Source organism: Centruroides sculpturatus, unplaced genomic scaffold, assembly GCF_000671375.1.
Source record: "Centruroides sculpturatus isolate CEXI.00-Female unplaced genomic scaffold, Cexi_2.0 scaffold684, whole genome shotgun sequence".
NCBI lineage: Eukaryota > Metazoa > Arthropoda > Arachnida > Scorpiones > Buthidae > Centruroides > Centruroides sculpturatus.
Genome location: NW_019384832.1, coordinates 89951 through 106126, shown reverse-complemented (window position 1 = coordinate 106126; position 16176 = coordinate 89951). Strand labels below are relative to the sequence as shown.

The window sequence follows — 16176 nt, the reverse complement described above, 5'->3', positions numbered from 1 at the left end:
ATGTGCTGTTACTTAAGCTTTCTCCTATTTTGACATATTAAAAAGTTGCATTTTTGTCTTAACGTAATAAAAATATTTTTATTCAACATTCACCATCAGTGCATGCTGAATGTCGACATTTGCCGGTGTAAGTGAGAAATAATGATATTTAGCAAATATTTCCTACATATACGAAACGACTGTGTGAATGCTGACATTCACCGGAGAATCTCGACATTCGCCAGATATTGGTCATTCACAGTAACATATATATATATATATATATAGCTTAATAATTTGAATGACAATGTTTCTCCAGAAGTTCTTATTTGTAAAGTGGAATGAAGGAATAACTGGGTTAAAGAGAAGAATACACTGTGCAATATTATAAAATATTTTATTATTTGTAAATATAAACTCTTTAGAGAGAATAGGGTTGCATGTACAAACATACACGAAAACAAAGTTTATAATGAAAGAGTATTTGAAAGACTGTAAAGAAATTAATCCCACAATATATGAACCAGTCAATCTCTGTTGATAATTAATAATTGTATTTTGAGTTTGATGCCTTTACTACTTCTCTTATCAGTTTTGTTTTTTACTTTCCTGGCTGTTTTAGCATAACATGAGTTACATTTCACCCTCCAGGATTTTGGAATCATGATGTCTTTGACACCTCTGAACTCAAAAAACTGTTACTGGAAATGTGTGTGTATGTTGACATCTATTTTGTTTAATATCTCAGGATAAAATAAAGATTAAGAAACAAAATTTGGCACAGTAACTTGTATGTAAGGGGCATTTTGATGCTAGTAAGTTATGGTAGTTAAATAACTACTCTTTGGATTTGGTTAAATAACTAGTTGTTTTCAGGCCTAACTTTCTGTTCATTAAAGCATAATTTAATAAATGCATAATTACTGATTTATACACTGGCAGCAAAACTTAGTTCTCACTTATAGCCAAATTACTGCAGAAAAACTATCACAGGAACAGTAATAAAAGATTTTATATTTTCAAATGCAGAAAAACCTAGTTTTTACTTTTTGAAAAATTTCTGTGTGTTGATTCCATTTTCCAAAAATATATAATCTGATATACAGAAAACTAAATTCAAATATCTACTATTGATGATGCTGGAATGACATCAAAATTCCAATAATATGATTAGCAAATAATTTGCTATCCTTAACATCACATACACAATTCTTCGTAGTTTGTGCATTGTTTTTAAAATTTCAGATTTTTCTAATATACTGTTATGTTTGTCTTAAAGATATCAATATTTAATGTTTTATTGTGTTTGTCATATTGATCTATCAATATCACAAGCATTCTTGGTTTCAGTTGGCTATTGACACACTACAGAAATTAAACATTTTTAAAATGATTTTCTAGGCATGCTGTGATACATGAATGGAAAATTTTTGTCTTCACATTATTTTTCTGCAGTTGGGAATGGTGCTTTATTATAATATAAAATTTTTTATTTTTTCATTTAACACTTAAATTCATCACATTAACTGGGTAGTTAGTAAAATCATGGAATGTTCTCATAGAATGTTTTGAATGGGTGACATACCCATTCAAATGATTCTAGGAGAACATTGAGTTAAATGATTTGGCTAATATATTGATTTAAATTGTGTGTGTATATTTGCAATCTGTTTAGAATTATTAAAACTATATTTTCAGTTGGCAACCTATAGTTGATTTTATAGAGAGTAAATGTGAAGAATACCTTAATGCAGAATCTAGAGTTAACAGAACAACTATTCCTGATACTCGTGTTCACTGTTGCCTTTATTTCATTGCACCTTCTGGGCATGGGTAAGTTTTTGTTTGTCAAATATTAATTTTTTCTTTTTTTTCTAAAATTGTATTATACATTCTTTATTGTACATTTGATTTCAGACTCAAGCCTTTAGATATTGAATTTATGAAACAGTTACATGATAAAGTTAATATTATTCCACTTATTGCAAAAGCAGATACGTTAACACCTGAAGAATGTTCTTTTTTTAAAAGAACAGTGAGTATTAAAAATTTAAATTTTAAATTTGTTAAAGAAAAAAGATATTACAATCTACAGTATTAAATATTCAATGTTAAGGTATAGTACGGGGGCTATTTTTTAAATAAGGTCCATTTGTGAATGAAAGTGAGAATGACGTGCGATTGCAGCAATGTGTATGAGCATCTGCTTTCAGCATGCTTTGTGTGTGTTTAGATGCCATTGGCAGCCATATTGTCTGTCTGTGTGATGAATTGTAGAAGTTTATAATGTTTAAGAAAATTGAGTTACCTGCCGACTGCAAGATACGATCTGTTATTCAATTCCAGCACAAAAGATCATGATAACTGTCTTTTGGGACAGGAAAGGGACTTTGTTAGTGGATTTTATGCCAAGAGGCACAACAATCAATTCTGATGCTTATTGTGACCTTCAGAAAACTCCGCCGTGCCATACAAGACAAGCGGCATGGCTTAATGTCTTCTGGTGTNTGCAAAAAAGGTCAGATTATCAGAAAAAAGTAAAATAAACAATCTTCTCCTTTGTCCAGTCTTTGTCGCACTGCTAATTTTTCATTTAATGAAAGAGTAACGTATTTAGGTTTCACTCATGACATGTTGAAAACACACACAAAACTGTACATGTACACACAATGTAAAACATATACTGTAACGAACACAGAAAAACACCACGGATGGTGAGTCACTGACGAGTCGGGACAAGTTTCTCGACTCCAACCACGGTCGGATTAACCGGAGTGATGGACTCGCTGAGGGCGGGCTATAGGGGTTCTACTGTACATTCAAATTCCTGAATGACAATTCCCTTCAGTTAAAAATGTTGTTATGCAACAGTTTGTTTGGTGGAATAGAGTTAAAGCAAATGAAGTTAAGAAATTTTTATTTTGAGGCACACCACAGGCTTCAAAAATGCGTTCAGAATCTTCTGAGTTTTTCAACTTTTAACCATGACACTTACAATTTTGGATTTCTAGAATTATTTTCTTCAAACATTTTTAATTTTCTAATTGTTTACATTTGAGCATATTCTGATTGTCCAGTATTATAACAGTCATCTATGAATTTTTTCCTTTACTTTTCAATGTAAACATTAAATTAGTTAGCTAAACACAAAATTAAAAGAATGGCTTATCTCTCCCCTGTTGTTGGCATAATTAAAGGACAACCATGACATAGAATCTTTTGGTTCTGAGTTTTTCCTACTTTTATAGATAAAATCAAAGTTTCACGCTAAAAAACTCTTCTTCTACCACTAAAATGCCAAAACTCTGCATTTATAGGAAGTGATTGTCTGTACAACAAATTAAAATAAAATAGTGAAAAAAATGTAGATAGAACCCTCTGGTTCTTGCCTTTTTGATTTGTCAGAAAATTCTTAAACACATACATACAGAAAGAGCACATAAAACAACTTGTTCCCTCCTGTAGTTATGCCTTGACCATGATCTGGAATAGCATAAACATTATTATATAAGCTGAGTAGGATATATTCTGCTAACTTATTAAATCTTATATATTATGCTTATATATTATTAAATCCTCTCACTCGCCACCACCTTGTTGAGATGAGAGCGCACTGAAACTTTATAATTACATATACATGTAATGGCAGAGCACAAACATATAAAACAGTTGTTTTTAATAGCATTGTTTTACCTTTTGACTAGCATTTGTTATCATTATCATATTTTTATCACCACCACAATAATAATAAATGCATTGATATTATTTTAAATTATAAATTTATTTAACATACTTATAACAATATCTTTTATTTTTATGAAATGATTGTATTGAGAGAGTTTTTTTCTTACATTTATAAAAGTTAAATTTTAAAAAATGTAAAAATTATGATCTTTTAGGTGAATCTGGACTAGGAAAGTCAACTCTCATCAATTCTGTATTTTTGACAGACATATATTCCAATGAATATCCAGGACCTTCACATCGCATTAAAAAAACTGTTCAGGTTAGATTATACTTAATCAATAATACCCTTTTGTTTTCTTTAAAAATTAAATTGCTTAAAAATTCAAATAGAGTAAAACTTCTTTAACTTAAATGTCTGTAACTCGAATATTTCTTTATCTCAAAGAAAATGAAGCACTTTGTAGGTCTCACTGGAATAGCACATAACATCTCCAACTTGAATTTTCTCCAAGTCGAAGTTTTTCATGTCCTCAACACTGATTTATGTTAATTTCAACTTCCCTAATGAAAATTTTATTATTTATTTTATACAAAGTGATCCTAATTATTGGATTTTCATGAAATTTTCAGACAGTTCATTGTATCTGTTCTCCAACACCAATTTCCAGACAACATTCCAGTTCAAAGCAAGAGGACCTGCAAAACTGTTCAGTTCTATTAGTTACATTAAACAGTTTGCTGAAAGGTGTTACATGTGCTGTTTAAAACAAAAAAAATTTCCAAAGATTCTTTATATAATGCAAGAGGGATAAAAATACAAATCTATTCAGAATTGGCATTTTTACTCTTGTTCTCTAACTCGAAGTTTTACCTGTCTTTTGGAGCTTCAAGTTAGATAAGTTTTACTGTATAATTACTGATTTATTTAAAATAATAAATATGATGCTGATTTACTACTATACAATGTTAATAAGAATCAAATTTCTAGAATGTGAATTTTTGGATGTGTAATAGCAATATAAATGTGTTTTATAATTGATTTTAACTTTTGCTATAAATATTTCATGAATGAACTATTGATAGATTGTGCATATTATTTAATAGTTTGCATAAATTTTCTCTTTAAAACAATCTCTGTTCCTTTTACCTAAAACATTAGTGAAACTATTAACTTAGTGGGTAATGCCAACATTGATGACATGAAAAGTGCACAGAATCATTCAGATTAAATTACTTTATTTTGTAAAAATATAGTAGTGAGATTCTAAATGTTTTAACTTTTTCTTGAAGTTTCTTAAAATTTTAAATATTTTATAAGTTACATTATTGCATTAAATACTTGCTGAAAATTATTTAAAAAAAAAAATTGTATTAGTGTTGAACTATGTAAAATTATTTATAGATTGAAACAACAAAGGTGCTGCTTAAGGAAAATGGTGTAAATTTACTTCTAACTGTTGTGGACACTCCAGGTTTTGGAGATGCTGTTGATAATTCTAAATGGTAATTTTTTTTTTATTAAGCATTTACTTTTTAATCAATAATAAACTAATTTTAGCCTTGTTTTAGAAGTATAATAAATGTTTTAATTCCAAAAATAAACAGGATTAAGTTTTATGTTTATTTATGAAGTTTGTTTCTAATTTCAACTTAATTTTAAAAATAGCATAACTTAAATATATTATTATTTTTCATTATATTTCTTAAAGAAAATCTTGTTTTAAACATTAATTAGTAAGTAGTATTTAATATGACATTAAATGTGATAATTCAAAAACAATAACTTAAATTATTTGATTTAGAATGTCAGTATGAATTCATTTATAATACCTTACTCATGGCAGTAAATGTATGTACCTTTATTATAAACAGTAAAAAATGTGGAATTATTTATAGTTTGTATTTTAAAAAAAATTTACTAAACAAAGTATTACAATTGAGCTATGCTTACAAGATTCAGTACATAAACTGCAACCTGTACAGCGAACCCGATTAATGAACTTAATTCTGTTCATTAATCGAAGCAATTTTTTCCATAGAAATTAATGCAAATGTAATTTATCCATTAGCACAAACACTCAGAAAAGCAATGCTTAACTCACGCATGCCTAACAGCAACTAAAATTTGACACAAAAACCTGCTACGTTTGTTATTCGAATTTCATCTGTTATCTGAGACAAAATATTTGCAAACTAAAAGTTTGTTAACTGATTTGGTCATTAAACCAGGGTGTTCGTTGNTTTAGTAGTAGATTCTTTTTACTGATTCAAATAAATTTATATTAAGTTCAGTGGGTGATCAGTTAACGAACAGATCAGATAACGAACACCCCACAGAACAAACACAAGAAGTAGTGATGTAAAATAATGAATACCGATTGGTCTTCCCTTGTCTTCGGGCAACAATTCGAAACTTTTTGGAGTGTAGAAGACGTCGACATTGATGTTCAAGCCAGTATATACCGATCGGATAGTATTCCTCCAAACTTTGAAACTCTTCCTTGAAATTCCAGCCTTTTATTTTTCTGACAAAAACGATTCTTTTATGTATTCGCGAGACTGTCAGATAGGCACTCGTTAAGTTTTTCATCTATTTTTCTTTTTGAAAGGTGAGAGAGTAATAGCAAAGGTAGAGAGTGGGCAGAAGATGCCTAATGTTTCTGGGCAGTATGGTGTGAATAGGTCTACAGTAGGCCGCAGTTCAATCTTATTTAAGAAAAATACTGTATAATCAAGAAGACTCAAGCAGCTAAACGAGTAACAAAAATCACATCTGAGAAATAAAGAACATTGAAGAGTTCATAATGGAACCTGAAATGGATCTGATAACAGAAGAACACCAAGAACTCTTGAATGAAGAACACCAAGAAACTCGGTGAGATACGCTTTCTTCTGAAAAAAAGAATTAATACCAATATCTGTTATTAATTTAATTAATTAAAGATCCTTTGAAGAAGTGGGAGGATGCAAGACTGTGTATTTGTGTATTTTTATTATTACATATAAATAAACGTAGTAAAAAAGTATGTATTTTTTATTTTTGGGGGTCTCCAGAACGAATTATTTAAATTTCCATTAAAACCTATGGTAAATTGATAATCGGTTAATGAACAATTCAGATAGCGAACAAAGTCTTGGGACGGATTATATTCGTTAACCAATCACCCACTGTATATTTCTTTGAGTTTTTCAATTTTTTTAATGTATTAATTACTTTTATATTCAAATGTTTAATACCTGTTATAATTCCCATAATAAAATAACTAAGATGATTGCTTTTTTATAACAAATATTATTAAGCAATTTAAATGATCAAAATTACACTAAATAATTATAACAGCTAAAAAATGTTTTGTTTATACTTATAGAGATGTTCACTTCACTAGAATGGAATAAAGGTATATTAACTAATCTCCTCCTTTTAATGCTACTTACTGGACAATTTCTTTCTTAGTTGTTTGTATTATTTCAAGAGTTCTAGCTTGTTCCAGCAACAGATTTGTAATTATCTAATGCTTTCAGGTAACTTAGTGGCCATTTTCAGGATTGAACATTCTTGTAAGAAAATTCTTTTAAATTTTAACATTCTTAGAAGTGTTCTAAATATGAATTGATGATAAATAACTAAAATGAAATACAAAAAGAATTCTTAATATTATGTTTGTATGTAGTTACTTTTTCTTGTTGACACAAATTGTTTTTTTGTAATATTGACTGTCCTTGTTATTAGGCTTATTGCATAATGACAAGAACATAGTTGATCTTACCACAGCCCCAGAAGTGTAGCAAATGCTGTTTACTCTACGTCTAGTTTACTGTTTACCCTCAGCAAATACATACAGTACACATTTTTCCACCAGGCTAAGAGAGCATCAGTACAATATACTAGAGAAAAGCACCACAACACAGCTATATATTCTCAGGAATATACCCACACTTCAAGGATGCTACACACTTAAAAACCATCAGCAACCAACACACCAGAAAAACTATAAAAAATAACTATATACAAATATAGTATTAAGAATTCATAAGGATGCTGCTTGTTTATCTACAGCATAAAAATATGTTATAAACCAAGACAAAATAAAAACCAAAAACTAATTTTTATTATTTTTTATATGTTATGTTATTTATCTTAGATTCATATTTAGAACTTTTCTTTGAATGTTAAAATTTAAAAAATTGTCTTACATGAATGTTCAATTCTGAGGATGGTTACTATGTTAGCCAAAAATGTTAAATAAAAAAATTGTTGTTGGAACAGGCTAAAACTTGTTAAATTTACACTTCATTTCAGGGATGCTTATTTTAATATGCTTATTTACTTACGTGTATTGCTGATATCATCTATAAAAGAAATTTTGATGTGAAAATAGTTTCATACAAGGTGCAACCGAGAAACTAACTAAATTTTTAAAAAATGAAATAACATTTATTCTAATTTCTTAAATTATGAAAGTTTAAAAAATCTTTTTTACAAAAATGACTTTGGCAAGTAAACTGATCATAAAATGACTGCTTCCTCTGTTGCTCCGTCATGAATGAATGATTTATGGCAATGTAACATCAAATTTTAAGTTAACATTTTCCTTAATTTAACAGTTGATAAAGCAAATTTATAGAGAAAATATCTTACCAATAACAAATTTTTACATGGTTTTTATAATTTAAAAAGGTTATAAAAATATTAGAGATGACAAGAAAATGGGAAACTTTCTATTTTCAAATGAGCAGAAATGTGAACAAAACTTAATATTTGCATAATAATGATAAATCTCTCTCTACCTTTGGAAGCTTGACAGGAATACTTAGGAAAAATTGCAAACTGTTACGGAGGAGTTAAAAAGAAGAGTTATGTACAGAGTTTGTTCTTTGAGATCTTCTAGTCAAAAGAATCAATAGTTAGTGATTTGTCAAGATTTGTTACAAACTTAAGAAAATTGTGATGAATTCATTAATAAACTTGTAACAGAGGATAAAACCTTGCTAAAATATGACTCAGGAATAGATAAAATGTAGAAATGCAAAGTAGATTTCTACATTTCTAGTTCTCCAAGAAAGATGAAAGCACAGATGTGAATCAAAGTAATGTTGATATTTTTTAAACTCTTTTTAGAGTAAAAAATTATCGACATTACTTCTGGCTCATTTTTCATATATAGTGGTTCATCAGTTAACGAACATAATCTGGTCCAAGAAAGTGTTCACTACCTGAATTGTTCGTTAACTGATTATCGATTTACCAGATTTTTATGGAAATTTGATTAAATCGTTCTGGAGACCCCAAAAAATAAAAAAATTATATATTTTCTTACTATGTTAATTTATGTGTAATAATAAAAATACATATATACATAGTTTGCATTTTCATTGGTGATGTTTTTTTCCATTTGTGGTCTTAAAGAATCTCTGTGCAATGTCAATTACTTTTCTCTCTTCAGGATTTTTCAGAAGTAATTAAAAGCATTGTCATTGTAGAGATCTCCAAGCCTATTAACCTCAACCTGGTTTGGATGCCATTCTAAGACCGCTGTTCTGACATCCTCACACTTCTTCAAAAAATCTTTAATAGCAGATGTCAGCATTGGTCCTCTTTCATTGTCCTCTTTTTCAGAAGAAAACACATCATCTTGTTGAGTTTCTTTGTGTTCTTCATTTAAGAGTTCTTGGAGTTCTTTTGTCGTCAGATCATTCTCAGGTTCTATTATGAGCTCTTCAATGTTCTTTGTTTCTCAGATATGATTTTCATTACTCCTTTAGCTGCTTAAATCATCTTGATTATATCTTCCATAGCTTAGATTGTGCCTACTGTAGACCTGTTTAAGCCATACTGCTTAGCAACATCAGACAACTTCTGACCACTCTCTACTATTATCTCATTTGGTTTCTATGGTGGGCACAGTTCTTGAAACTCCACTCTTTAGGCTTCATAATATTATCAGTTTCTTTTTTAAATAGAAAGTTCAGAAAAGCACTTACAAAAATTTAGAGAACAAAGATCAACTAGCACACAAAAAAATTATGTAAATGTGAGGACTAGATGAAATTCAAAATTTGGTGTAAAGCATTAATGAATATCTGATGGGACAGTTAAGCTCTCGATTTTTGAAAATATAAACTGACACAAAACTTACTGAATGCCCACACAATAGTCTCATGGGGACTAAAAAAATTCTTTGTCAGAAAGGAAAACAAAAGGCTAGAATTACAAGGGAGAGTTTCAAAGTTTGGAGGAATACTATCCAATCGGTATCAGGTTGAGCAATAGTGTCGATGTCTCGAGCATTAGTGTCGAAAGGTTTCAAATTGTGAAAACCAATTGATATGCACTATTTTACATCACTTCTTTTGTTTGTTCTGTGAGCTGTTCGTTGTCTGAACATAAAAATCTTTTGCAAACATGTTCATTGTCTGAACTGTTCATTAATCGATCACTCACTGTATTTATTTGAGAATCAAACTGCTAAAGAATTTTATGAATATGTTCTTTGATGCATGAGAATGAGGATTTATTGTACAAAGCCAGCTATTGCTGTTCTAGATGTTAGATATATTTTTGTTTTTTGGACAAGTGTAGCTTTACAATTCTTTATGATCCTGCATATTATCTTGATTGTTCATTTAGATTTGTTTTAGTTTTTTAAAATTAAAATGTCAGAGAAAGGAATTCATTTTGTTTGGAAGATAAATTTTTTTATGAATAAAACAGCTTAGAAACTGGATTATACAAGGGTTGTTCAAGGTTAAATGAGACTTTGGGCCTATAATTTCGAAGAATAATTGTAGCACAATAAAACCTGGAGAGAAAGTAGCATTATCCATCTCAAGATTTCGATAGCAAGCATAATGTATTTTGCACCTGCTTAGCAGTTTTAGCAATCATGGCAGAAGGTAATGTGTCAATAATGGTGGAACAGTGGTGCGTAATCAAATTTCTCATGAAGGAAAAAGTTAAACCTGCTGAAGTTTTGAGAAGATTGGATGCACAGTATGGGGGAACAAACACTGTCGTGGGCAAGAGTGTACAAATGGTGTTGACAATTTGGTGAAGGACGAGTGCTGGTGATAAACAAAGCACGTGGACATGTTCATCTGACTGCGTTAACATCGGTGAATATTGCACAAGTTGAGCAAGTTATCTTGGAGAACCAGTGAGTAACCAACATGAGACACATTGCAGACAAAGTATCCACCAGTGTCTGTACTGTTGAGAAAATCATCCACAAGCACTTACTGTTCTGCAAGATGTCTGCCAGATGGGTTCCCTGACAGCTGACATGTGATCAGAAATGGGTACTTAAGGAGACATGTGAGCAGCTTCTGAATTAGTTTCATATTGAAGGTGATGCATTCTTGCAATCAATCATCACATGTGATGAAACATGGATACACTACTTCACCCCTGAAACGAAAAGAAGCAGCATGGAATGGAGGCATCATGGGTTCCCACCACCCAAGAAGAGCAAAATGCTTCGTCTGTCAGAAAGACCATGGAAACTATCTTCTGGGACGTGCGAGGTGTTATTCATGTGGATTTTCTAGAGAAAGGCCCACAATTAATGCCCAGTATTACACCAAATTGATTACGGGTGCCGTACAAAATGCCATTTGCAACAAAAGACCTGGAATGTTGTCTGGGGGAGAGATTTTTTTCTTCATGACAATGCCTGACCACACACACAATTTGACAACATCAACTCTGGCCAAAATGGGCTGTGAGGTGTTGCCTCATTCCTTATGCCCTTTACAGTCCAGATTTAGCTCCCAGCAATTATCATTTGTTTGGGCCTCTTAAAGAGTACCTGGGAGGAACAAAATTCCAGGTAGATGATGAATTTCAGCAAGTTGTCCTATGCTGGCTTCAATGGCATCTCACTTCTTTCTACAAGAAAGGTGTATCAGGATTCTACGTACAGATGGAGAGTATTTCGAAAAATTGATGTAGTTTATACATATTTTGGTTTGTAGAAATAAGTCTTGTTTAACCATGAATGACACTTGCAATATATGATGTCCACCAAACACTTAAACTCCAGCTTGAAAATGTAAAATGAATGTTTTTGATTGTCTTAAGAAACCATCATCAGGTTACAGAAATATTCTAAAGAACAAAAATTTGGAACAGACAAATTTAAAAAAAATTAAAAACTGACTTCTCAAGTAATGATAACATATTTTCGAAAGTATGGTCATCATCCTTAAAATTGATTGATGTTCTGTCAATTTCTCTAGATATTTGAGTTGATTTAATTGGCCCATGCAATGTGAAAGTTTGACACTGGTAACATACACTTGAACCTGCTGATTCATTGCAAATACAGTCAGTGCTGTAATGTTCTGACTTTTTTCCAATGATGCTAAATGCTTTTTTTGATTATTGATTGAGTGGGTGGGTCAGGGTGCTGTTTACTGCAAATTCTGACCATCCCTGTGTCTGTAACAGGAATAGTGTATATCCTGGGAGTTGTAGGTCACTTAGAGGATCTTTAGAATTTCTAATCGAAGAATATATTTGGGTTGCATCTAAATGCAATAGAGATATTATTCAATCTTTCTAATTCTTTGTAATTTTGATGTACCCCAATGATTTGAAAATACCATTGGTCTTTGATTTTGGAAGTCAATAGGAGTATTGTTTGACAAGTTTCTTGATAATGATGAAGGATAGCCATGTTTTAAAGTAACTTTTTTGATGTAATTTAGTTCAAATATTTTGTCTTTACTGTTGGAGATGTGTGACTCTTTGACTGTGAATCTGAAAGCCACCAGTTTATATGAATATGACTCTCTTGATATAGATTGAATAAACAACACAGTCTTGATTCAATGCAGCTTCTTTTAGGTTACAGCTTTTGTATATTTGCATGACATTTTTATTATAGATAAAACAAATACTGTTGAATGAAAAAATACTTAATGTGTTCTTTGACTTTAATTATTTTAGAACTTAAATGTAGCATCTCTTAACCTAACCACTAACTGAAGGGTGATATTTAATATAAGATGATGATATCTTGAGAAATATTTTGAAATGCTTTTATAACAGGCCAGTAAAGTAATGTTTGATTATTATAGATTAAAAACCCAAAGATCCAGCAATGGATATGAATACAGTGAGTAGCAATTTCCACATACCTATACTTGTTTCTGGTTCCTTGGATAAAAATTTAGGATTGATGAATTCCATATTTGAATTGTAAACATAATATTGTACAGTATTTACAAAATTTAAGAAAATTTTTAGTTATTCAATAAAATAATTTAATGTTTAAATATTTAATGAAATAATCCTAGACGTAAATGTTTTTTTTCACATTTACGAAATCTCTCTCTCTCTCTCTCTCTCTCGCCAGACTTCAATGAATAAATAAAATAGTCTAATAAGACTATTATAATTTGTTATAATAAAGTAGTTTTTTATATTTATTGAGGTAATTTTTTAAAAAATATTTTACACAATTTTAAACTGTAGTTATAATTGTAATATTTCATTCTTATTGGATGTTTAGTGTGATGTCATATAATTTTATCCAAATATTTCAGTTTTGGTTGAAATTAGAAAAAGATAATTAACTTTTTTTAATCAGTTATTGGAACCTATGGCTTTACAGAGTACTTTTCAGGACCTTGAAAGGTCCATGCAAAAGCTTTCCTTTTTGACAGATACTATTACATTAATTAAATATGTATTGTACTCACAAAATATCTGTCTTGTTTGTAATAATAAGTTAATAATGGCTTAGATTCACAACTTTCTCTCTACTCTTAATTGATGAGATCCTGCAAAATATTTCTTAGTTTTTATTTCAAATATTTATTTTAAAAATTAGAAATTCATTCAAATGGCTTAATGTCAAAGTATAATAGCAAAATATCAATTATTTAGATTAAAATATTACAATTACTCTTTTATGCTTAAACTTTGTAGGTTTTATTTAATGTGAAATAGTATTTTCTATAAGAATTTGTAAATTGACTCCAATGATTTTCAAAATTTTCTGATTACACTTACAGAATATTTCAGTATTTAATTTTAGTTTTGACTATTAGTAGGCATCCTGTTATAATTAGACAATATCAGAAGACATTTTTGATATCTATCAGTAGATTAACTTTTATTTTAAAACTATTTCTAAATAAATATTCTAAAAAACATTCAATTTGAAAGTGTTTACTTTGTTTTCATCAAGGCATCAAATTAAAAAGTTATGCAATTTTAACTGTCTCAATAGATATTGACATTTAGTTGATATGATTTTTAATTTTATAATAATAAACTTCAAAATATCAAATAATCAGTCTTTGTCTTCTGATTAAAACAGACTACATAAATTAAATAACGTCTTCACTTTCTTTTCATTAACACCAGTGACAGTCCAAAACAGAATTCTTATATTCGGAGATGATGTTTTTATGAGACTATGCTCACATAACATGATTTAAATTGAAACAGTATCCTCTGGTAAATTAGCCAATTTCACAATAAAATACATAAAGGTAAAAATTTGAAACCTTGGCTGATGGTGTTTAATGTTGAAAGGTCATCTCCTTTTATAAGAATTCTGATTTGGACTGTTGCTGATGTTAACAACAGAAAGAAAGTGAGGATGTTTACAAGGTTTTTTTAAATATTTACTTGTACTGTACAGACTGCATATGACAAAACTTATGTTATTAATCTCAGCAGAGGTTGTTCTTTGAAAAATTTTCGCATACATTCAATGAAAGTCTGCCATTGCAGTTTAGTTGTCTAAATTGTTGTGTTCAAAATTTCAGTTTAAGATTATTATATTGTTTAGATATTGTAAATTATTTTTTAAAAAATTTTTATTTTATATAAATTTTGTTCCAAAAATTTTATTTCAGTTGTCTGCAAAGAGAGAGTTGTTCTTTCGTCAGGATGGGCAACCAGTTTCTACTAGTATTACATCTAATACAACTACAACAACTACAAGCACAACGAATTCGGTGACGTTAAAAGAATCTATATTCAATAAAGAAAAAGAAATTGTAAAAGACATGTCACATTCAAAGGAATCAGATGGTTATGTTGGTTTTGCCAATCTCCCAAATCAAGTCTATCGTAAAGCAGTCAAAAGAGGATTTGAGTTTACATTAATGGTTGTAGGTGTGTATTATTTTTAATTTCATCTATTCTTCATAAATAATAATGTATAAATTGTGTGTGTGTGTGTGTATTATTAATTATTATATATATATAACTAGTTAAGCATAGCTAAAAATAAATGTTAATCAGAATTTTGACTCTTAGGCATAAATGTATTAAAGATAATATAAAGAAAAATGTAAATAATAATTAATTTGAAAAACTAGATAAAATTCTGACTACTTAACATAAACGGAAAGTTAATAAATTAATCAATTTGCTTCTGTTATGCACTTTTAATAATTATGATGATAATTAGAACTTATCCATTAAATAAAGTGCCTGTAAAGAAGGATGATGTACTTAGTGTGTCAGTAGTTCTATCTTAAACAGGTATCATACCACATACACTACAAAAAACTATCATATTAAACACATTGAGGTGAGGACTAGAGGGTTCTGTCAGACTTGAATACAGTTTTACAGCAAGGAATTTGAAGTTTGAAGTGAATACAGGATTAATTATTACTGTTATAGAAAAGAGATTATTTTCGAAAAGAAGAATATTTTGTTGTTGTAATAGTGCATTAACCATTTATTTCACAGTTACAAATAAATTATTGTTTATATAGCAATATAACTTATGGTATACACAGACAGAAATTTTGGTTTGAGCTTTAAATATTAGATTCAGAAAATCCTCTGCTTCAGAATTATTTTGTAAAATTCAACATCAACTGTAGACATAAATTTCATCATCAAATGAATGCCTTGAATCTTCTCTAACTTATGAATATTTCATTTCCTGAAATGGATACTTTGACTTGTAGAAGACAGATCTGCAATACTTGTTTGTAATGAGTTTTCATTCTTGAAACTTTATTACAGGTCTAATTACCATGGCTTTTCTTAAAATTAGTGAAAGTATTATTTGAGAGAAATTTTAGTTGTACTAACTAAACTTAGTGTAAAATCATTGTATGTAATAAATGTTTTACTTGGGATATTATAGTCATGAAATCAAATGGACTCATTTGAATAATAATGTAAGCTTTGTTGCAGGAATTATTCTTATCAAAGACACTGAAGACCAAACTCCCTGAAATTTTCAAATATTTTTCTTTATTTGAATGAATGTCTTTCTCTACATACAGTAGAACCCCTCTAATCCGTCACCTTTGGGACTGGGGGTATGGTCGGAATGCAAAAAAGGTCGGATTATCAGAAAAAAGTAAAATAAACAATCTTCCCCTTTGTCCAGTCTTTGTAGCACTGCTAATTTTTCATTTAATGAAAGAGTAACGTGTTTACGTTTCACTCCTGACATGTTGAAAACACACACAAAACTGTACATGTACACACAATGTAAAACATATACTGTAACGAACACAGAAAAACGC

At 29.7% G+C, this 16176-nt stretch overlaps 2 protein-coding genes across 12 annotated transcripts in view; both read left to right on the top strand.

The window, feature by feature from the left end:
* Positions 1-16176, top strand: part of LOC111630144 (septin-7-like) — a 141606-nt gene that overhangs the window by 80081 nt on the left and 45349 nt on the right. For all 10 annotated transcript variants that reach the window (XM_023374189.1, XM_023374185.1, XM_023374186.1 and 7 more), the window contains 2 exons: positions 3879-3985; positions 5069-5169. In XM_023374189.1, coding sequence (XP_023229957.1) covers positions 3879-3985; positions 5069-5169 — 208 coding nt within the window. The remainder of the gene's footprint in view (positions 1-3878; positions 3986-5068; positions 5170-16176) is intronic.
* On the top strand, positions 6916-14827 carry LOC111630146 (septin-7-like). 2 transcript variants are annotated; one of them, XR_002757464.1, is made up of 2 exons: positions 6916-7064; positions 14536-14827. XR_002757464.1 is itself a non-coding variant. In XM_023374197.1 (2 exons), the coding sequence occupies exons 1-2, from the start codon at positions 12768-12770 to the stop codon at positions 14812-14814; spliced, it is 294 nt and encodes a 97-aa protein (XP_023229965.1). In that variant the 5' UTR covers positions 11965-12767; the 3' UTR covers positions 14815-14827. The 2 variants fall into 2 exon arrangements, 1 of the variants encoding a protein (XP_023229965.1); XM_023374197.1 differs by lacking the exon at positions 6916-7064 and adding an exon at positions 11965-12782.